This window comes from Leptonychotes weddellii, chromosome 5 (assembly GCF_054177405.1).
Source record: "Leptonychotes weddellii isolate Sample4059 chromosome 5, ASM5417740v2, whole genome shotgun sequence".
Classification (NCBI taxonomy): domain Eukaryota; kingdom Metazoa; phylum Chordata; class Mammalia; order Carnivora; family Phocidae; genus Leptonychotes; species Leptonychotes weddellii.
The window spans coordinates 152,805,324-152,828,653 of record NC_138373.1 but is presented as its reverse complement, the minus strand read 5'-3'; the positions used below and the strand labels follow the sequence as shown (position 1 = coordinate 152,828,653).

At 38.4% G+C, this 23,330-nt stretch overlaps 3 protein-coding genes across 8 annotated transcripts in view; 2 read left to right on the top strand and 1 right to left on the bottom strand.

Moving 5' to 3' along the window:
• Positions 1–9,744, bottom strand: part of XPNPEP3 (X-prolyl aminopeptidase 3) — a 71,862-nt gene extending 62,118 nt beyond the window's left edge. For 2 of the 3 annotated variants that reach the window (XM_081819112.1, XM_081819110.1), the window contains exon 1: positions 9,586–9,609. Coding sequence is in view for 1 of the 3 variants with exons in the window: in XM_081819109.1 (XP_081675235.1) it covers positions 9,586–9,649 (64 nt within the window). In the remaining 2 variants the exon portion in view is untranslated. Of the gene's footprint in view, positions 1–9,585 lie in introns of all 3 variants that reach the window. The other variant, XM_081819109.1, reaches the window with a different exon arrangement.
• The window catches only part of ST13 (ST13 Hsp70 interacting protein), a 54,254-nt gene that overhangs the window by 15,809 nt on the left and 15,115 nt on the right, over positions 1–23,330 (top strand). The window contains exons 1-4 of one of the 4 annotated variants that reach the window (XM_081819117.1): positions 9,871–10,392; positions 16,027–16,084; positions 18,533–18,608; positions 20,405–20,475. In XM_081819117.1, the coding sequence (XP_081675243.1) occupies positions 10,283–10,392; positions 16,027–16,084; positions 18,533–18,608; positions 20,405–20,475 (315 nt within the window). In that variant the 5' untranslated portion in view covers positions 9,871–10,282. Of the gene's footprint in view, positions 1–9,870; positions 10,393–10,480; positions 10,596–16,026; positions 16,085–18,532; positions 18,609–20,404; positions 20,476–23,330 lie in introns of those variants that run through there. The other 3 variants (XM_031024391.2, XM_081819115.1, XM_081819114.1) reach the window with 3 other exon arrangements.
• On the top strand, positions 215–3,084 carry DNAJB7 (DnaJ heat shock protein family (Hsp40) member B7). The gene has a single exon (XM_081819118.1). It carries the CDS (start codon positions 1,854–1,856, stop codon positions 2,781–2,783), a length of 930 nt encoding a protein of 309 aa, XP_081675244.1. The 5' UTR covers positions 215–1,853; the 3' UTR covers positions 2,784–3,084.

The window sequence follows — 23,330 nt, the reverse complement described above, 5'->3', positions numbered from 1 at the left end:
GTTTTTTTTTTTTTAAAGATTTTTTATTTATTTATTTATTTGAGAGAGAGAATGAGATAGAGAGAGAGCATGAGAGGGGGGAGGGTCAGAGGGAGAAGCAGACTCCCTGCCGAGCAGGGAGCCCAATGCGGGACTCGATCCTGGGACTCCAGGATTATGACCTGAGCCGAAGGCAGTCGCTTAACCAACTGAGCCACCCAGGCACCCCGTTTTTCAGTGTTTCTTATATAAATTCCTCGAGAGCGGAATTTTCTGTTTTCTAACTCCTATCTGTATTACGGGTTCTTAATACGTATTTGTAGAATGTCTAAAACCTGAACTCTTAAATCCTGGTCCAGGAAATGCAATATAGAATTTGGAATCAGATAGATTCAAGTTCAAGTATCAGATTTTTCACTAATAAGCTAGGTAGCCTTAGACAAATTTATCTTTAAGAACCTCAGGTTTCTTATGGGCACAAAATATTTATTTTCCTGGAATGCTATTAACAATTACACGAGATACTGTGTGTAAGTCACTTGGTATAGTATTTGACCTAAAGATGGTGCTCAAATAATGTTCAATATTATCATTATTATTATTTTCAGTGGCATCATGTGTATGTCATTCATACATACATGTAGACAGGTATACTGTAGAGAACTGAAAACCAATCTGAAGTAGCTCTCTACCCCAATCACACTACCGTTTTTTTGGTTTTTTTTGAGGGGGAGCACATATCACATTATTTTGTTTTCTTTTTTATTATTTATATTCTGTTATAATGTAAACCATGAAAATCAGAATTTCTTGTTTAATACTATTAACCTCAGTGGTTAAAACTGTCTCACACAAAGTAGGCATTCAATAATTATATACTGAACAAGTAAGCATACAATTTTCAAAATCTTTAACTACGTTTTATTTTTATTTTTTTTTAAAGATTTTATTTATTTATTTGAGAAAGAGAGAATGAGAGAGAGAAAGCACATGAGAGGGGGGAGGGTCAGAGGGAGAAGCAGGCTCCCCGCCGAGCAGGGAGCCCGATGCGGGACTCGATCCAGGGACTCCAGGATCATGACCTGAGCTGAAGGCAGTGGCTTAACCAACTGAGCCACCCAGGCGCCCCTAACTACATGTTTTAAAGTAGTAAACTTGGAAGTGGGTAGGCACTGTCATCTCAAATCATTCAATACTGGCATGCAGAAAGCTTGTGTATTATGCTACTTCAGGAAGCCTTCCCTGAAACACCCCAAGTCTGCGCTAGGTGTCTCTCATGATTGCTTAGCATCCAGGGCTTCCCCCATCAGTCCTTATTATACTGTAATTGAGTTGTATTTCCTATTGAATTGCCTCTTGTCGCAAATAAACAAAAATGTCATCTACTTGAATACTTTTCCATGTAGTTCACGATTTCTTCATTTTTCAAAATGAGACACCGAACTGGGAAATAAGTTATTAAGGCTCAGTAGCCTAGAGGTCATATTATGCAAGGGGCATGCTGTGGACATCAACAACAGGTCCCACTAGTTTATGAGGCATTGTTTGAAGCTTCCAGGAGAATATAGGAGAAATAGTCCAGAGGATGGTCTGGTATGACTCTAGACTAGCTCTATTTGGAAGGTCTAGTCCCTATCCCAACCCCAGAATGACACCATAATGCAAACCTCTCTGACATAAGCTTGTAACTCTACTTGCCACATAATCAGTGTCCTAATGTCTCCTAGCAGTGTCTAACATTGTCTTCAATGTAAAAATGTGCCTATTTGCGGTTACTGCCTCCACCACCACCGCCAGGAGAGCTTGAGCTGAGAGGAAACTACGGTTCTCACTACTCAGACCCATAAAACCCCTTTTCAACAATCTGTTAAAACATGGTGGATTACTATGAAGTTCTAGGAGTGCAGAGATATGCTTCACCTGAGGATATTAAAAAGGCTTATCGTAAAGTGGCACTTAAATGGCACCCTGATAAAAATCCAGAAAATAAAGAAGAAGCTGAGAGAAAATTCAAAGAAGTAGCTGAGGCATATGAGGTATTATCAAATAATGAAAAACGGGACATTTATGATAAATATGGCCAAGAAGGATTAAATGGTAGAGGCAGCAGTCATTTTGATGATTCTTTTGAATATGGCTTCACATTCCGTAAGCCAGATGATGTCTTTAGAGAAATTTTTGGTGAAAGGGACCCATTTTCATTTCATTTCTTTGAAGACTCACTTGAGGACCTTTTAAATAGTGCAAAAAGCTCCCATGGAAGCAGAGGTACAAGATCCTTCTTTGGAACCTCCAGTAAATACCCGGTTTTTGAAAGATTTTCTTCATATGATACAGGATATACACCATATGGTTCACTGGGCCACGAGGGCCTTAATTCATCCTCCTCCCTGGCATTTGATGATAGTGGGATGAACAACTACATATCTGTTACAGCTTTAGGTAAGATTGGTAATAGCAGAAATACAAATACACAGAGAATTACTGAGAATGATCAAGAAAGAGAAGAAGTTGACGATGATGATGAGTTGAAGTCCTTCCTTATAAATGGTGTGGCAGATGAAGAGGGCTTTGCAGAAGAATGCAGTTGGAGAAGAAAGTTATTCAACAATTATTCACCAAAGTCCTACAGCCCCAAACATGTAACTCAATATACTTTTGTGGATAATGATGAGCAAGATATACCTTGGGTCACCAGCAACTGGAATCCCTCTATTTTCTCAGCAGGATTCAAAGAAGGTGGTAAGAGAAAAAAAAAGAAGCGTAAAGAGGTGCAGAAGAAGTCAACCAAAAGGAATCGTTAAATTGACTCTTCAGACACATTATGTTCATATAACAATTGAACATGACTCTTTGTGTGTTTTGGTTAATCAGAGTTCTGTAGATAACATTTGTTTAAGACTATACTAAGATTATGTTTTAACACGTTTAGCAGCATTGTGGACATTTGGTCAAAGGTTGTTTGGATTAGGTATGTCAGAAAAAGATGAGTTTGTGGCGACAGTGATGTTAAGAATTTGGAAAACAGCAAATACCATTTTACTTTTTTTTGAGCTAAACATTTACAAATCATAGAATTTTTCCTTAGCAGAGCTTATGATCTATTTCATTCCTTTTATCTATTTGAAACTACTGTGCAAACTTCTGAAATGTGTATAGCATTAAAAGCTAAAAACTTAAGATACACAGGTTCAGACTATATAATTATTCATGAAATGAAATTTTTCCAATAGAGGCAGAGCATTTGACACATAAATACATTATAAATAAAAATTAAAGCATAAAATATTTTAAGTTAAAAATAGCCAGAATTATATTTGCACCCCCATGTTTACAGAACTTATTCACATTAGCCAAGAGGTAGAAGCAACCCAAATATCAATCAATGGATGAATGAACATACATATGGTGAAATATTATTCAGCCTTAAAAAGGAAATCCTGTTACATGCTACATGGGTAAACTCTGAAACATTATGGTAAATGAAATAAGCCAGTCATAAAGACGAATCCTTATGATTCTACTCACATGAGATAAGAAATTGATAAAAACAAAATAGAATCGTGGTTACCAGGACAAGGGAGGGAGAGGTGTTAATGGGTCTACTTCTAGATTCCAAAATGAAGAAGTTCTAGAAATCTGTTTCACAAAGTATATTTAAAAATGATTAACATGGTAAATTTTATGTTATGTGTATTTTACCACAATTAAAAAAGAAAACTAGACTTATCCTGGATTTCTCAGAGCAATGTGGCTATTTCATGTATGGTATGCCTACAGTGAATCACTCCAGACAGGAAATTTTCTATTTTCTTTTTTACTATATTCTGTGTGCACAGGATCTACAAAGACATTACTCTAAAACACCAACTTTAGCCAATGTAATTTAGGGTTATGATGGAAGAAAAATTAGTTACAGATACATCAGACATTGAGCAAGTGGTCTTAGCTAAATGCAGACATTTGCTTATTTTAAATGAATTTAATTTCAACATAATTACTTCTTAGCTTCTTCTAATTATTTTATTTTCAAAATATATTACTTTTCAGCCTATGATTTTTATTCATTCATTCATTCAATGGTATTTTTTGAGTACCTACTATTTGTCAGGTACTTGGGATACAGTAATGAACGAACACCAAAAATCTTAGCTGTCACAGAGCTTACAAAGTGGGCAAAGACAATAAACAAATACTAAGTAAAATATAATGTCATGGGTGCTAACAAAAACAAAATAAAAGGGGACAGAAGTTTTGGAATACAAGGGTTGAAATTGTAGTTAAGGTAGCCAGAGAAAAATGATGGTTAACATCTGAGTAAAGATGTAAAGAAAGTAAAGGAGTTAACCATGTGGATATGAGGTGAAAGAGTATTCCAGAAGGAACAGCAAGTGAAATGTCTCTAAGGCTAGATGTGTAAGGTGTGTCCAAGGCTCACAGAGGAGTTCATTGTGAACAATTAAGAGAACAAGCAAATGAAGTTAGAAACGTAACAGGAGGTCAGATTATGCAGGGACTGCTAGATCACAGTATGGACTCTGTTATTATAGGTGGGACAGGAAGCCACTGAGGCTCTGAGCAGAAGAGTGACATAATCTGATATATTCAAACAGGCCCACTCTGGCTGTTATCGTTTTTTGTTTGTTTGTTTTAAATGATTTATTTTAGTAGGGTGGGCAGAGGGAGAGGGAGTCTCAAGCTGACTCCCTGCCAAGTGAAGAGTCTGACATAGGACTCTATCTCACGACCTTGACATCATGACCTGAGCCAAGATCAAGAATTGGATACTCAACCCACTGAGCCATGCAGGCACCCCTGGCTGTTGTCATTAAGAAAAGACTCAAAGTGGGCGCCTGGGTGGCTCAGTCGTTAAGCGTCTGCCTTCGGCTCAGGTCATGATCCCAGGGTCCTGGGATCGAGTCCCGCATCGGGCTCCCTGCTCGACAGGAAGCCTGCTTCTCCCTCTCCCACTCCCCCTGCTTGTGTTCCTGCTCTCGCTATCTCTCTCTCTGTCAAATAAATAAATAAAAATTAAAAAAAAAAAGAAAAGACTCAAAGTAAGCAGGTGTAGAAGCAGGGAAATCAGGCTGCTGCTAGAATCCAGACAAGACACTGTAATAGCTTGGTCCAGAGTGGTAGAAGTAGGGGTGGTGAAGAGTGATCACATTCTGGATATAGTCTAAAGGCAGGGCCAAGCAGAATTTACTGACAGGCTGCATACTGGGTATGACAGGAGTCAAGGTTTTTCGCTTTAGCAACTGAGAGAAGGGATATGCCATTATCTGAAATAGGAACGTAGGTGTTAAGTTTTGGATGTGCTACGTTTGAGATTCCTGAATTTATCGACTGAAAAGAATTTCTTGGATTGACTTGCATTCTGCATATTCCTCGCCATTAAATTTTTTTTTTAGAATAATATGATCAATAGATCGCTAATCTGTTATCTCTTAGAAATGTAATGACTGCACATTTTAATGTGACTAAAAGATGAGAGCAAATAATCTAGCAAAACTAAAACCCAATCACCTTTGGCAAGATACAGTTCAGTGGCATATAGCAATGTAACAAATCTGGAAACCACAAAAGATAGTAACAACTACTCTTTAAATGACTGCTATAGTAAAATGTGAGCTTTTGCTTAATTTTGTTTGATTTTTAGTTGGTCGGTGGAGTCTATAGGAGGGACTGCTAACGATTTGCATTAACTTATTTTCAGGGGGCACCTGGGTAGCTCAGTCGGTTAAGCGTCTGCCTTCGGCTCAGGTCATGATCTCCCGCTCCCTGCTCAGCGGGGAGTGTGCTACTCCGTCTCCCCCTGCCCCTCCCCCTGCTCAAGCTCTCTCTCTCAAATAAATGAATAAAAATCTTAAAAAAAGACCCTGGGATCATGACCTGAGCTGAAGGCAGATGCTTAACCAACTGAGCCACCCAGGTGCCCCAGCTTAGAATATTTTAAATGCTACTTTTATAAAATGTGTTTTAGTAAAGTTTATCTGTCATGTATCTGGGACTACTCAGAGTTGAAAAAAAACCCCAATTTTCCAACAACAAAACCAAAACCCAGTGTCTCTGAAAATTTAAGAATGCAACAAACAACATGCCCTCCAGTTCATTTTTCCACTCTTAACAGATAACTAAAAATTCAGATTTAATCTTACTCAATAGCTTAAAATTATCCAATGGTTTCCCACTGCCTAGAGGAATGGGAACGTACAAGACCTTTAATGAGCCAGCCACCAGCTTTTCTTCTTGTTTTTCTTTTCTTTTTTTTTTTTTTAATTTTATTTATTTGACAGAGACACAGCAAGAGAGGGAACACAAGCAGGAGGAGTGTGAAAGGGAGAAGCAGGCTTCTCGTGGAGCAGGGAGCCCAATGAGGGGCTCAATCCTAGGACCCTGCAATCATGACTTGAGCCGAAGGCAGACGCTTAATGACTGAGCCACCCAGGCGCCCCCTAACTTGGTTTTTTATAATTTTTTTTTTAAATGTTTTATTTATTTATTCATGAAAGTCCAGAGAGAGAGAGAGGCAGAGGCAGAGGGAGAAGCAGGCTCCCTGCCTAGCAGGGAGCCCGATGTGGGACTCGATCCCAGAACCCTGGGATCATGACCTGAGCCGAAGGCAGACGCTTAACCATCTGAGCCACCCAGGCGCCCTAACTTGGTTTTTTAATCACCTCTTCCTACACCTTATGCTTGAGCCCAAATTTTTCCAAAATGTGTTCCAAGGGATACCAGTTCACCACAGAAAAAGGGCCTCATGGTCAAATACAGTTTGCAAATTACTGCCAAATACCTTTTTTTTTGGAGACTTAGAATTAGTCTATTATGGACATGATGAAATGCAGCACTCCCCAAACTTATCTGACCACAGAACCATTTTGGTGTAACACCTACTACATGCCTACGAACATATTTCTAAAAAGCTCCTCCAGGCTTGCTGAGGATTGAAAAGCTTTGTTCCATGCCTTTGCATATGCTCCCTTTGGCAGAATGACTCTGTTACTCTAGTCTGCTTGATAAAAGCCTTTTTCAAGTCTCAAATGTCTCCTAATGTTTAAGGGCATGCCCACATTTCCTCTCGGCCTCTCCCTGCTGCCAGGAAACATCTATCACTTTTTCTTTTTCCCCATCACTGTTACTAAATTTAGTATGCTATATTACAATTACTTGCTTCTTTGTCTACCACGATGGTAGAAACCATGCTCCATGCTCACATGTGGTGCTCAATGTTTGTTGAATGAATTAACTGCAAACAGGCTTTTAAAAAATTACTTATTCTTTAGTCAATGTTTTCACTTTAGGATTGCATGACTCTCACAGATGAGAAAGTTTCCTATTGTACTCAATACTCTGTACTACAGAGCCTTTCTAAAGAATGGCAACCAAGAGCACCACAGACATGCAAAGTTCTATTTATGAGCATATCAAGAGAATAAAATTTTCAAACTCTGAAACTTAGTAAAATCCCCAAATGACATTTTTTACAACCCATTACTGCCTTTCTTTTTTTTTTAAAAAATATTTTATTTATTTATTTGACAGAGAGACACAGCGAGAGGGAACACAAGCAGGGGGAGTGGGAGAGGGAGAAGCAGGCTTCCCGCCGAGCAGGGAGCCCGATGCGGGGCTCGATCCCAGGACCCTGGGATCATGACCTGAGCCGAAGGCAGACGCTTAACGACTGAGCCACCCAGGCGCCCCCATTACTGCCTTTCTTGAGCCCCTATGCCACTTGAGTCAAGACTCTTAGAATCTATTGCTATACTGTCATTTATCTATTGCTTGTCTATCACCCTGACATGACAGTGAGCAACTCCAGGGAAGCGGAGATTCATCCACAGTGACTACTAAAGTTATTGAATGAAGAGAACATTCTTTTTGGCTCAATAAAAAGTTCCAAAAGTACTCTAATAAGCCAGAGTTAAGACCTATTGGTGGTATAACAGAAAAAGCAGTAGACAGCAATTATACAACTAAAACTGCCGACTTGCAACTTGTGATCCTGTGTTGGTTTCAGTTCAGTAAAATGAGGGTAACTGCCCTAACTTATTGGACTTGTGAAGATCCAAGGAGATCATCCATTCAAAACACCAATACATATATCATGGTGTTAATGTTAGGAAATAGTAAATTTACTTATTGCTTTAAGGCAAAATGAAGCATAACGAATATATTTTTCAAAGATCTTGGCATGTATAATCCAATGTCTAGTGTTAACCTTCCATGGGGCGCCTGGGCGGCTCAGGTCATGATCGCAGGGTCCTGGGATTGAGCCCCATATTGGGCTCCATGCACAGCAGGGAGCATGCTTCTCCATCTCCCTCTGCTGCTCCCCCTGCTTTGCTCTAATAAATAAAATCTTAAAAAAAACCACACACACACTTTCATTAATAAGGTTTTACACAAAGCCTCAGTTAAAAAAAAAAAGTCACAAGCAAAAGATGGTTCCGGCTCTAAATCATAGGTTGTGGCTTCTGTGATTAAGACTACGTATCTATTCATCTACTCCTATGGAGAAGAGCTTTCTGCAACTTAACTATTAGAATCAAAGAGCAAATTCTGTGCACTGGACAGTGGTTTTTATTTTTTTTAAGGAAAAAAATCTTATAATTACCATCCCACTTTCACTGAAGTAGATCAATGTAAGAAATACACGCCAAGGGGCGCCTGGGTGGCTCAGTCCTTAAGCGTCTGTCTCCGGCTCAAGTCATGATCCTAGGGTCCTGGGATCGAGCCCAGCGTCGGGCTCCCTGCTCCGTGGGAAGCCTGCTTCTCCCTCTCCCACTCTCCCTGCTTGTGTTCCCTCTCTCGCTGTGTCTCTCTCTGTCACATAAGTAAAATCTTTATTAAAAAAAGAAAGAAATACACGCCAAGCATGTGCTCTGGTTCACACATTGTTCACCTACTGGCCCAAAACCCTGAAATATGATTCAATGGCAGATCCGCCCGCAAGATAGTTGATTCAGCTTTCACTGATCGAGGTTTACGTTCATCAGATTAACTGTTCGCGATAGAGTACACCCTATAAGAACGGTCATTATTCCTGGATTCCTTCATCTTGCCTTTACGAACAAGGCTTTCAGACATTAAAAAGCCCCGGGAGTATTTCCAAGCATTCCGAGAGGAATCGCTCAAAGGATTTGTGTTACTAAACATGTTTCTTGTACATGCTGGAGCCAGCTCTCAAGTCAACTCTTTTAAAACACGAAAACGGGATTTTATGGTAACCTAACAGAAACACGAGCTACTTGATTTGAGACACTTCGTTATTTACGCAAGTGAAAACTGACACAACTTCTAGGAGTCCGAGGAACTTTGAAGACAGCCCCTCTGGGAGATGACACACACTTTTCTCTCTGCAGTCATTCCGGCTTCCCAGAATACCTCAACGGTAGGGAGAACACAGGGCCCACCCTTTTCCAGAAGCAGCAGGTAAAGAAGAAAAATCCGAGGAGCGCACAAAGGATTTGGGAGTGGAGGCCCCAGCAGGAGAAGGGTCCGCCGAACCAGAGATCGCCTGAGACCAACTTGGATCCCTCTGGGGCGCCTCAGGTTTCTCAGAGAGCAAGCCCCGGAGGGGACACCGTGGGAGATGAATCTAACCTGAGAGGCAGCGGGCGCTTGCTACGGCGGGAACCAGCTTAGTTGCTGAGAGTAACCGAAGCATGACGGCCTCGCTCACGCGGCAGAACGGAAAAGAGAAAAGCAGCCGGAGAATTGGCCGTCCGCAGAATTGCGTCGCCAGGAAACCAGGCCAAGCGCCCCTCCCCTTCCGGCCAGCGCCGCTCGGCGGGCTTTCCTTCCATCGCGGCGCTGAACGCTGACGTCACGCCCAGAGCTGTGACTGACGTCCTTGCGGGAGCGCCCGTTTGCTGTCCTGTCGTCGTGCTCCACTTAATGCCCCCACGAACAGAATGTCTGAAACTAAATGATTCCCTGCAGGGGCTGATATTTCCCGTCTCCTTGAAAGCACCATGTGAGGGGATTGATTCAGAGAACTTGCTCAGATTTAGAATACAAGAATGCATGCGTAGAGAGGCAGGCAACAGCGTGAACAGCCACACTTCTAGAAGGTTCTAGGAAGTGCGCAAGGGCAGAGGCGGAGGGAGTAGGAATGAACGGGCATAGGACCCGGGGTCACGAGACCGTTGGGTAGGAGGAGCCAGCAGCCGGGGAGGTTCTAGTCTGTTCTGCCTCGCGGCAGCCGCCCCCTTCCACACGATCACGCTGAGCTAGTACCCGGGCTTGGAATCGGGCCGCAACCTCAGCCGCGCCTGCCGCCTTTCACCGCCTCTGGACGATGGACCCCCGCAAAGTGAGCGAGCTTCGGGCCTTCGTGAAGATGTGTAAGCAGGATCCGAGCGTTCTGCACACCGAGGAAATGCGCTTCCTGCGGGAGTGGGTGGAGAGGTGAGACCGGGGCCGAGGACCGTTGGGGGTGGGAAGAGGGACGGCCGAAGGGGAAGCTGGGCGGGAGCTGGCGTGGGGCGGACGAGCGCGGAGCTCCGCCACGAGGGCCGCCGAGTCGCCGCCTGTTTGTGGCTCTCCCTGGCCAGGAACCGGAGGCGACTTCGGGGTCTAATGGAGGATTGGGAAGCTTAGATAGTACAGAGGTGGGGAAGGAGGAGGCACAGCTGGGTTCGCTCACCTTGAGGTGGTTAGGGGTGTGTCTTGGGCGAAATGTAAAAGCAGAGATTGCATGGACTTGGGCACTGTAGACGTGGGGGGGTGGGGGCTGCAAGATTTCGCTTTCGCGTGGAGTTGTTTTCTTGAAATCTCGTGTCCTGCTTAGGTCGCAGTGGCACATAGCTCTTTTACGCACTGTGTCTTTAAAAATAGTGTTTTCATAACGATAATTTGTTACGTAATGAGTTATAATAAAATGGTAATTATTAGATTACTTTTAAATTTACAGCGATTCTAACTGCGTAGAATTATTTTGGGAATCACTTATTGGTACCTCCGTAATATCGGTGCCATTACACTAAACATTTGAAGAAAAATGATTTTTCAAGGACCAGCATGTTACCATGATCTATTCTTGTTATCCTTAAATCTAGAGTACTTCGGTACGTGCACAGAATTAATTGAATAGGCATTGTGCCAGATGCTAGGAAACCGTGTAAGTGCAGTTTATTTAGTGATACAGATGAATAAATACAGAAATCTGTTTTGATATTTACTGTCTAATAGAGATTAATATTCTACATATTGAAGGAGAACTTAAGGGAGAAAGGGAAATCTTCCCCGACACGGTTTTTAAAAAATCACTTCTGGTGAGGAATTTAAATGACACACAAATCGCACCTCATGGTGATAATAGCGACAGTGCAAAGCAATGTGACTCTTTAGAGGTACCACCCTAAACATCTATCTATTTTAGTGATACTTTTATAGGGGAAGATGAACCCATAATTATCATACACTTTAAAGAATATTTCTTTCAACAAACTCTTCTAAGGAAGAAACTTGTTAAAATCTACTAACGCTGTATGTAGTGGTAACAATATTTTCCCTCTAAGAAGTTTCTCAGTTTTTCTCCTCCATTAGTTTTCTAGCTATGGTAAGATTTTGCTCATGTTATAAATGTAAAATTCCGAGATCACTTACAGTTATTGCAGTAATTTAAAAACTTGTTGATAATAGTTAACAAGAATACTGTTTTGTAAGGGGAAGACCTACACGATGCTAATTTCAGGACTAGGAGTTTAGGCCTAGATTTTAGTAGTTTTTTTTTTCTCTTGAATAAGTTGATAATCCAAATCCTTCACTTGAGATATTTGTATGTTTTTAATCTCTTATATTTACTTATGAGAGGAAAGATCCTGCAATTAAATTGTTTATAGAATTCCAGGTAAAGCTGACGTGTATACCACAGGAAGAAGTGGTTGATGCCAAGACTGAACATTATACTGAGTATATACAATGTTTTGTTCCACTGCTGAGAGGAAAAACGGAGTTGTGAAGAAAAAGCTGAAACAAATCTAAGAATAATGTAACTTGTGTTGGAGTGATTATGGCTACGTAGAGAATTCCAGTTTAATGTCTGGAAAATATTGTCAGACATTATTTCCAGAAAATACTTAAGTATCTTTTTTTTTTTTTTTTTAACAACGTTTCACATAGGTAATTCTATTTTTTTAGTCGTCCAGCTATATTTTTCTTGTGGCATCCTAAATTTTTGGTTTAAGTATAGGATGAAGCATCTTGGCACATGTAGGGGCCCTATTCTGAAGTTTTCGTTATCTCTTTATTTTAATCTAAGCTAAAATTTTTGTAGTCTTTGAGGCTTTTGCTTGAAGCGCATCAATTTCTCTCTGCCTTTATGTCAGCCTTCTTAAGTGCAGGATTATAGGAGATTGGGCTGAATGTGGAGAGTTGTGGGTCCAGAAATATTCCTAGGCCTAATCCTACCATAAGGGCTCCTCAAGTTGAAAGCATATCAGAGTTCTTCTCTGTTCATACTAGATTAGTCGTAGGTGTCCAGGCTTAGACATTGAAGAACAGTTTATTTAATCTATTTGCGAGAATTTTTATTGTTGTTTATAGTTTAAAATTTTATTTGGTGTTAAGAATTTATTTAACAACCTTTTAAATTGGGCAGAGAGAAATAAAGAATTTTTTTTGGCTCGGTGAGGATCCAGGGAGACAATGATCTTTTCAACAAATACGTTTTGGTGTATTTTTGTTTTTCTTTAGGAAGAAGCATTTTTTGACACTATTATTTCATTTTATGGTAATTTAAGATCAAAGGGAGTATCTTTGTGTTATAATCTCCAGCACAGTGCATGGCACATGGCTCTTCAGTAAATATTTTAAATGAAGTGAACAGGATGCACGTCTCTTCTCAATGAATTCAGAACATAGCACCCAGTTTTTTGTACAGGTGCTTAATAACTCTTGCTCAAAGCAATTTGAGCAATTAAGAGAATTATGAATGGGGTTTTGGAGATTCCATATGAGGAAGGTCTCTGTACTAGCCCTACTTGGCAACATAAAAGCCTATACTGACAAAGTCCAGTTTGTAGTGTTGGGCAGGGAATTAGCGTGTTTTAAATCTTGGAAGCATTAAATTAAATTTTTGTACCTATAAATTGCTGTTAACCTTCCAGTAGTGAACTAGAATTTGGAAAGTGAGAAACTAAATGTAGCTTACGAATAACCTTCTTGTGTTCCTTCCCTCCCTGTTTTAAAATTTAAAAAAAATTTTGAAACTTGCAGGAAAATTGCAAGTACAGTACATTTTTCCTGAAATGATTTCCAATGTTGTGCCTCAGCACCATTGTGTATTTTCTACAAGGACAGTCTCTTCGATACAACCACCAAATTCAGGAAACTAAGAATGATACATTAATGCTATCTAGTTCTCAGAATTATATGTTGCACTTTATTGTTGAGACTTCTAATCTCTGTTTTCAAAGGATTTTTCGATCTTTCCTTGACTTTCATGGCCTTGGTAGTTTCACGTATTACAGGCCAGTTATTTTGGATAATTTCCCTCAATATGGGTTTGTCTTATCTTTCCTAAGGATTAGATTTAGCTTAATACATTTTTTAAAAAAGATTTATTTACTTTAGTGAGAGAGCGAGAGCATGAGCTCTTGCGAGCAAGTGGGGTGAGGGGTAGAGGGAGAGGGAAAGAGAATCTCAAGCAGACTCCAAGCTCAGCGCAGAGCCGGGGGTTTGATCCCACAACCCCGAGATCACGACCTGAGCTGAAACACTGGATGCTTAACCGACTAAGCCACCCAGGCACCCCTAGCATAATACATTTCTTGGTAAGACTGTCCCTTCCCAAAGTTTTAACATAAGTTAGACTGTTAGGGCTGTGTCCTGAAAGTTGCATTTTGAAACTTAGGAAAAACACAGCTTAAGAAGCCCTGTGTTTTCATTAAAATTTAATTGCAAAGAACTATTGTTTGATTACTTTTTTTTTTTTTTAAGATTTTATTTATTTATTTGACAGAAAGAGACACAGTGAGAGAGGGAACACAAGCAGGGGGAGTGGGAGAAGGAGAATCAGGCTTCCCGCTGAGCAGGGAGCCCGATGCTATGCGGGGCTTGATCCCAGAATGCTGGGATCATGATCTGAGCCAAAGACAGACATTTAACGACTGAGCCACCCAGGCACCCCTAATGTTTGATTACTCTTTTGAAAAGTAGTTCTTCTGTAGATTAGAATTTTAAAGAATTTTGTTTATATGCCTGTTTCTTATTAAATCATTTTACTTTGCTGAATTACAAACTAAGAATTAAAAAAATTCTTTTTCATGTGGGAACCATTTTTCTTTATTAAAAGTACTGAGTAAGTAAAGATTTTTCTGTAACTGTCACATTAAACTGAATGGGGAAAGTGTGCACATTTTTCTTGATTGATGCTTAACAAGAAATTCCAAACTTTGTCTGTTATTGCATTTGCTGTTTTAGATTTATAGTTTTGCTTCATGTTGGCTTCATTTTGTAAGTGAAAAGGCAAGCCACGGGGTGGGAGAAGATCTTTGCAACACATAAAACTGACAGAAGGCTTGTATGCAGAGTATACAAAGAATACCTACAGATAAGTATTACAGATAATCTAACAGAAAGCTGGATGAGAGTTGAACTTTACACAAAAGGCTATTCAGAGGGCCAATAAATAAATGAGAAGGGACTAAAGTACCCTGAGATACTACTATACATCTATCAAAATGGCTAAATATTTAAAAGATGGACAATAGCTAAATGTTGGCCGAGGTGTGGACCAACTGGATTTTTAAAAAAATTATTGGAATTTTTTTTTTTTTTTTTTTAAGATTTTATTTATTTATTTGACAGCGAGAGAGGGAACACAAGCAGGGGGAGTGGGAGAGGGAGAAGCAGGCCTCCCGCCGAGCAGGAAGCCCGATGCGGGGCTCGATCCCAGGACCCTGGGATCATGACCTGAGCGGAAGGCAGACGCTTAACGACTGAGCCACTCAGGCGCCCCAATTATTGGAATTCTTATGCACCACTAATACAAGCGTAAATTGGTAAAAGAACTTTGAAGAACCAAATCCATTTCCCATTTGGAAACCAGTATCCATTTAAATCCAACATACACATACTTTGTGTCCAGAAATTCCGTCTACCTGAAAGGAATGTAAACGTGGATATAACTCTGGTTACAAAGAATCAATACCTAAGGGTGTTTTGAAGTAGATTCCTTTGTTTTCTAAGTGAATATCTCTCTCTTTTTTACATAAAAGTTAATGCCTTTTTTTTCTTTTACTTTTTTTTAAGGCAAATTTTAGTTAAGTCCTTGTGACTTCCAGTTTTCAGTATCGTGGAGGAGTGCCCTTAATCCATTGAACATTTTAGTCGCTGGACTGCTGCTGCATGGGGCCCATATACTTCAGGGTCTGGCCCAAATGGAGCATATAGCACTAATTCTTCATAGTCTTTTTTACTCCTTGTTTTTAAGTTATTTGTTTTTAATTCATGGTATTGTCATGGAATGTTTGGGAAAGGACTTACAAGGCCAAGGGGAAGTATTAATGGGTGGATTGTAGAAGGGATAAGGAGAAAATATATATTGTGAGGGGCATATGAAATATAAACTGAAAGAGTCTTTGTAGGTCCTAGTCAGAGGAAACAAACATTTTGAATTATTATACTATGACTTCATAATTATTTCATAAACTGATTATTTTAATTTAAGTGAGCGCTTACTAAAGTTGAGGTTTTGGATTCAGTATACCTACTGAATTCTAACTTGTACAAATGATTTTCTTATGGCATGTTTTTTTGCCTCTTCCTTTGGGAATGGGCACAGAGAAGCTACATAATTAATGTTTATTAGGCTTATTGAGGCAAGGAAAAGGTTAGATTTTCATTAACCAGTAAAAAAAAAAAATAATTTTAAGCTGAAAAAACCTAATACTGAAGCATTCAAATTAATTGAGTGTACTCTTAAAGGTTTGAGAAAGTAACCATCTAAATATCTTTTTTTTCCAGTGTAAGTAAATGTTGCTTTGCTCAATGAATTTTAATTTTCTAAACAAAATCTTTTTTCTCATCTTTCTCAAGCATGGGGGGTAAAATACCACCTGCCACTCATAAAACTAAATCAGAAGACAATATCAAGGTAAGTTATGAATTTCACGTGTATGTTTAGTGATAAAGTACTGTAAGGTTTTTAAAGTGCTGTTCTCAAATTGCCATTCCTGATTTCCCCAGGATCACTTGGAAATAAGATCTTTGTAAAATTTCTGTTTGGACATAGAGTATCTGGAATCTCATTTAACACTGAGAATTTGGGGTTGAATGTTCACTGTGTTTGAGAACAAAAACTTGTGTGTGTTACATGCATGACCTGTGGGTGGTAAGCTCTGTGACTGTGTGCATTACGTAGTCTTCATCATCATTGCATCTTTAGCACCTAGCACAGTGTTTTATGCATGGTAGGTACTCGATTAAAATTTGCGAAGTAAATGAAAAATAGTCCAAATCAAAGTTTCTCTACCATATCACCTGAGGGTTATTTCAGAGTATGAGTCAGCATATTTGCCAAAAAAAAAAGATGCCAAAAGATTAGGAGGAGCTTACCAGTAGCTGAAGTTTAGAGATGGGGGTGGGTGTACCCTTAAGAATGCTTCCTTCAAGAGAAGAGCAGGGTGGAGGGAACAAAAAAAACTTTGGGTGGTTCGTGAGAAAGAAAGCAGAAAAGAGCCCACTACACTCTTTTAAAGTGGGCAGGAGGGGCGCCTGGGTGGCTCAGTCACTAAGCATCTGCCTTCGCCTCAGGTCATGATCCCAGGGTCCTGGGATCGAGCCCCGCAGTGGGTTCCCTGCTCGGCGGGAAGCCTGCTTCTCCCTCTCCCACTCCCCCTGCTTGTGTTCCCTTTCTCACTGTGTCTGTCTCTGTCAACGAAATAAATAAAATCTTAAAAAAAAAAAATAAAGTGGGCAGGAAACCAGCCCTAACAATGGACAGAGGTGGGGGTTAATGCCAAGCCAAGCTTCCTAGCTCTGCCAGCACTCATTTTAATTTCATTTTTATTTTAATTTCCGATCCTCCTCCAAAAACCCTTCCCATTCTTTTTTTCTTTCCTCTTTTTTCTTTTCTTCCTTTCCTTCTTCCCTTCCTCCCTTCTTCCCTCCCTTCCTTCCTTCAAAAAAAATGCTTCCTTCAGAATTCTTATTTCTCCTATTTTGTGTTTTCATGCCTAAAATATTTTTCCCCAAGTTTACTTCTTTCCTTCCTTTCTTTTTTTAGAGAGAGAACACGAGGGGTGGGGGAACAGAGAGAGAGAGAATCTTAAGCAGACTCCGAGCTGAGCATAGAGCCCTACATGGGGCTGAATCTCCCAACCCTGCAATCATGACCTGAGCCAACCATGCACTTCTCCCTAAGTTTTCTGGTTAGCGGTCTTAAATTGATAAGAAAATTTACTGTTTTATTTTTTAGAACCTTAAACAAGGTTTATCTATCTGGATATGAAATCAGAAGTTCTATCTTTGAACAAGTGAAGTGAGACAAGTTAAACAAAAGCCCCAAAAGTAGTTATTTTAGAGGAGTCATTCGTCAGAGTTACTAGGTCCTGATAGGATACTTTGATAGGATACCTAGACAGGATATTTTGCTATATGGTAAACATGTATGAAGACAAAATTATATTTAATCTATGTCTCTGCTAAAATATTTTTGTAAGAAAACATTCTGATTTGGAATTACATGCTAAAGCATCTGACACCTTGCACATGGTAGGGTCTCAACATATATTTTGTAATGAGGTAGGGTTTTGAACCTAATTTTTAAGAATTACAAAAAGTAGCGACCTAATTCACTGGTTATATAATATATACTAATACAGTTAAATGAATAGATGGGGGTGTGCTGGTTGTGATATTTTCTTTATGAAACACAGCATTGTGAAATGGAAAGGTCAAAGTGCAGAATTGTCGTATCTATGCGTTGAGAATATCTAATGGGATATACCAGAAACCACACTGGTTACTTATAGGATGGGAAGGAAATTTGGTTTTCATCATGTGTACCTTGCAATTCTTTGAATTCTCATCATTTATGTATTATAGTTCCATTGTTTCATATTTGAAATTCCAAACTTAAAACCCTTGAAAATGTAAAGATTTTTTAGTGTATTTGTTTGGCAGTAAAGCATAATCTGAACAGATGTGAGGCTATTTATAGTTTGTATCCCACTAAGAATGCTCAGACTTTATTATGCAGAAATAGTATTTGTTGATTATGGAGAGTTGTGGACCACAGTGCCTGTTGAGGGTGCAACATAAGTATGGATTATGCATTTGTATTAGGTTCCTACAATCTGGCATTTTTTAAATTCTAAAACTTGTTTAAAAGGTTTGGAGGAGGGATTTTACCTATTCTTACTTTAAAAAGAGAAATGAAAACAAAACTAAAACAAGTTTACCAAAACAGTGTAAGAAAGGAGGGTATATTAACAACTGAAATACAATGTATGTGAACAGTTTATATATGTTTTTATAAATTAGTATGTATATTGGGCGTGTTACTAAATACTGAAAGCATTGTTTGCCTTCCCTTTGCTAGGAAGAAAAAACAGATAGTAAGAAGGCGGAGGAAAACATAAAGACAGACGAACCATCAAGTGAGGAAAGTGATCTAGGTGAGGAGATTGTGTAGTTAGTTTGTATTTGATAATCTCATGATGAGATCCTGTGCCGATTTTTACTAAATTGACTAAATCAAGGCTAATAGAAATGTAATGTAGCTGAGCTACATATGAAACTTAAAATTTTCTGGTAGCCACGTTTAAGAAATTTAAAAATTAAACAGATGAAATTAACTTAACATATCTAAACTATCTAAAATACTAACATTTCAACGTGTAATCAATATGGAAAAATTATTAGTGAGATCTTTTCCTTTTTTTCATACTAAGTCTTCAAAATCCAGAGTGTATATTATACTTACAGCACATTTCAATACAGATGTTAGATGTTATATTTTTGTGGAAATATTTGCTGTATATGCAGACTTAATGAAATTTGTAGTTGGGTAACATACCCAAGTTGTTGTAAATATATGTAAAAGTTTTCCAGTAACTGAATCAAGTACCAGAAAATTATTCTGTTACTACTTGCACCCACATTGATGAAACTTGTTCATTTTAGAAGAAATGATATGCCATGAGTTTTGTTTTTTTTTGTTTGGGAGTTTTTTTAGGCTGCAAACTGACAAAAATCTTTTCCTAAATTTGAAAGCCCTTTGAGACTATAAATATATATCCCAGTTATTAAATGGGCAGTCTCTTAATTCATAGACTCTGTCTAAAAGCTAAAGAAATGTAATTTTTCGAATTTTGAATCAATTGATCTTTGATACTGTTAGAAAGGACTTCTTGTTTGCGGGCTTAATTGATGATCTTTCATTTTTTGTAAAATACCTTTTTCAGTCTTACGATTTTCCAACAATTTCCATAACTATGATAATGACTTACCATCTCTTCATCCAAAAGCATTTTCTTTTTTGTATATGAATTAAGCTGTTTTATAGTTAGACAAAGGTACAAATTCAGTTCCTAGTAAAAGTTGATGAAAATTTTTTTGTTCGACGACAATTTGAATTTCAGGTAGCTAATTTCAGTTTCATTCTTTTGTTTGTTTTTTTTTTAAGTTTATTTATTTAATCTCCATACCCAATGTGGGTCTTGAACTCACAACCCTGAGATCAAGAGTCACATGCTCTTCTGACTGAGCCAGCCAGCTGCCCCTCAGTTTCATTCTTTTTTGACTGTCAGCGTTAAACATTAAATTCACTGTTTGCTAAAAATGTCTCAATATTATCTATTATTTTGAAAAGTTTTTTATATTGAACAGTTATTATGTTTTCCTTTACTGTAGCAAATTACAGTTGTCTGTCATGAAATTTATGACTCTATCTCTTTCTAGTTTCTTTCTTTGCTGTTATGGTTATAGTGCTAGCTTTTGATTTAGAGTCTGCCTCAGCATTGTGCTTTATCCTAAAATTTATCTGTTAAAAAAAAAATTTTTTTTATTACGATTTACATCATCACTCTAACTTGTGCTATCTGCATAAAATATTTTTGAAAACATTACATTGATGTGTAGAATAAAATATTTGAATCATTTTGCTGACACTGACTAAATCAGTGGTGTCTCTGTGTACTAGAAACTGCACTTGCCAACATTCCCACTACAAAACAGTGATAAATATACTAGATGATGCAACCGTTGAAATATAATCTTTACAAAAGAATAAAGTAGTATTTAATGGGGAAATATTTTACAGTGCATCAGTTTAAATAAATTAACATAAAGTAAAATACTTAGGTTATCAGTTGGAGTGGCCATAGTTCATTAGTTTTTAAGAGTCTTATGCAACTAGTGGGTGCTGTATGGGACAGCACAGGTCTTATGGTCATTTTCTTAATTTTGGCAGAAATTGACAATGAAGGTGTGATTGAACCAGATACTGATGCCCCTCAAGAAATGGGAGATGAAAATGTAGAGGTAAGTTCAGTGGCTTATTTTCTGCTTGTTGTAAGGAATGTGAAGGTCCCACCTATTGCAATGATTTTATGACATAATTCTGCCAGGAAAAGACCATACTAAATCTTTCTCTGACTTAAGGTATTTAGGAAAGCAATTTATTTTACTGCTTAAAATATTTGTGAAAATACCCGTTATTTTCTTTTTTCTTTTTTTTTTTTTTTAAAGATTTTATTTCTTTGACAGAGAGAGAGACACAGTGAGAAAGGGAACACAAGCAGGGGGAATGGGAGAGGGAGAAGCAGGCTTCCTGCGGAGCAGGGAGCCCGATACGGGGCTCCATCCCAGGACCCTGGGATCATGACCTGAGCCGAAGGCAGACGCTTAACGACTGAGCCACCCAGGCGCCCCAATACCCGTTATTTTCAATCATACTCTAATTGTTACTTTCTGTTTACCTGCTTTTTCAATTTGCATCTGTTTTGACTACTCTTTAGACTACAGAGTTCACCTAACATTTATATTTAGAAATGAAATTGCTTATTAATGATCCCATTGTTTTCCAAAATGGTTTTGTCACATTGGGTACAGTTTTACCCTTAAGGTAGTAAGAATTGGTTCTTGGGAGAGGGCTTGCAAAAAAACTTAGATATTACAGTGGTTAGTGGTCTTCCAGAGGTTCATAACATATGCAATGTATTTGTGTGGTATTAAAATGGAATGGGGGAGTATTAAAAAATGTCTCAAATGGCTCTTTGGGGGTTGATAGTGAACAAAGGCTTGAGAAACACTGAAACAGTGTAGTAGTGGTTTAGAAGCTTGGTCCATGTCCTCACCAACACTTGATACTATCAGATTTCATCTTTGCCAGGCTTATTGTGTGAAATGGTACGCCCTTCTGGCTTTTAATTTGCGTTTTTCCAATTTCTAATAAGTTGAGGATATTCTGATGTTTATTGGTCCTTCACAGGTATTTGTGAAGTCCTATTGTGACTTTTCCCATTTTTCTTCTGGGTCGTCTTTTTTCTCACTGATTTATAGTTCATTTTATGTTCTAGAGACTAACAATTTGTCATTTATATGTACTTCATATATTTTCTGCTAGGTTTGTGGCTTGTCTTCACTTTATGTTGTCTTAATAAACAGTCTTTTAATACAGTTAAATAGATTATTCTTTTATATATTACGCTTTGTTATTTCAAGGTTATAAGTGCTGTAATAAATCATTTTTTCATTCTGAAAATTTTATGTGTTAACCTTTTCATCTTTAATCTACCTGGCAGCACTATTAAAGAATTCCTTTCCTCACCAATGCCAAAATACACTGTTTCCATACATGTGTGGGTCAGTTCTGGTGTTGTGTTCTCCTTGTCTAATTTTTTTCCATGTGCTTATAACACATTGTCTTACTTGGCTTTATATTAAGTCTTGTTATCTGGTAGGGGGACTCCCAACAATTTAGGAGTATTTTGGTTGCTTTGTTGGCCTTTGTTTTTCCATATAAATTTTAGAATAGTATCAATTCTCTCCGCCCTCAGTTAGAAGTGCATTAAATTTAAAACCAAGTTAGGGAGAGGATACAGCTCACTGTTGTGATTAACTACCCATGAATATACATATCTGTCTTAATTTTTAGGTCTTTTCTGATGTTTTTAGATAATTTATTAGCATTTTCTCCATAAAGGTCATGTGCATCTTTAAGAACAAATATAGGTACTTTTTCTCACTGTTTGTGAAAGGAATTTTTAAAAATTATGTATTGATGATGCTGTATCACTTTGACTTGTCTAGGCTTATAACACTGTATTTGTGCTACTTGGGATATATTGGGCATTTTAAATTCTAGGGTTAACTTTCTTTACCTCTGGAACATTTTCATCTAGTATCTTTCAAATATTTCCTCTTCCCCATTCTCTCTACTGTCATTCTGGAGTCCTGGTTAGATATGTATTAGATTTTTTTCACTATTAAATTCTGTTTCTTTCTTTTTATTTTTTTTAAAGATTTTATTTATTTAATTGACAGACAGTGAGAGAGGGAACACAAGCAGGGGGAGTGGGAGAGGGAGAAGCAGGCTCCCCACAGAGCAGAGAGCCCGATGCGGGGTTCCATCCTAGGATCCTGGGATCATGACCTGAGCCGAAGGCAGACGCTTAACTGAGCCACCCAGGCGCCCCTTAAATTCTTTTTCTTTGTCACTGCCGAATTATGTATGCTTTCAGTCATTTGGCTGTTAATGTTTGAATTTGAATGCTTATGTTTTTCATCTTTATGTCTTGGCTTTGATTCATTTTAAAGTATACTTGGTTATTTATAAGTCTCTTTTTCAGAACTTGCCTTTATTCTCTTAAACATATTATAAACTTTGTCTAACTCTTCCTGGTTTTATTCTTTTATTTTTCCTGACTCTTGCTCATTGAGGGAGGTACCTTGTTTACTTGTGGATGGTATGTCTATGTGTGTCTGTGTGTATTTTGACTGCGTGCATGTGTATGTGTGTGTGTTGGAATTTTGACCATGAGTTCTTTGATATTTCACCTGGAAAAGTTTTTGAGGCCTGAGTAGAAGGTGTATTCCTCCAAAGAGGAAAGTGTTTGCTTACATCGAGACTCTTGAGTTGGAGCTACCAAGTCAAGGACCACTTTAAATCTCAGCTTGGTTTTTTTTGTTGTTTGTGTAACTATACAAGTAATGGGAATTCCACTGGAAAGCCTGGCTTATCATTATGAGTTTACAGGAGAATTTTTTTTTTCTTCTTTTTGCTACTTGGCTATACCTTTCTTTGGGACAGGTTTATTTTTGGTTTGCTATTATGCTTGCAGGTATAGGCATTGGGGATTCCAGATTTATTGGAGGGTGTCGATTAGACAACATGC

Excerpts from the sequence above, each read along its gene's own strand:
- DNAJB7 (XM_081819118.1), top strand. The coding sequence starts at position 1,854 with ATGGTGGATTACTATGAAGTTCTAGGAGTGCAGAGATATGCTTCACCT.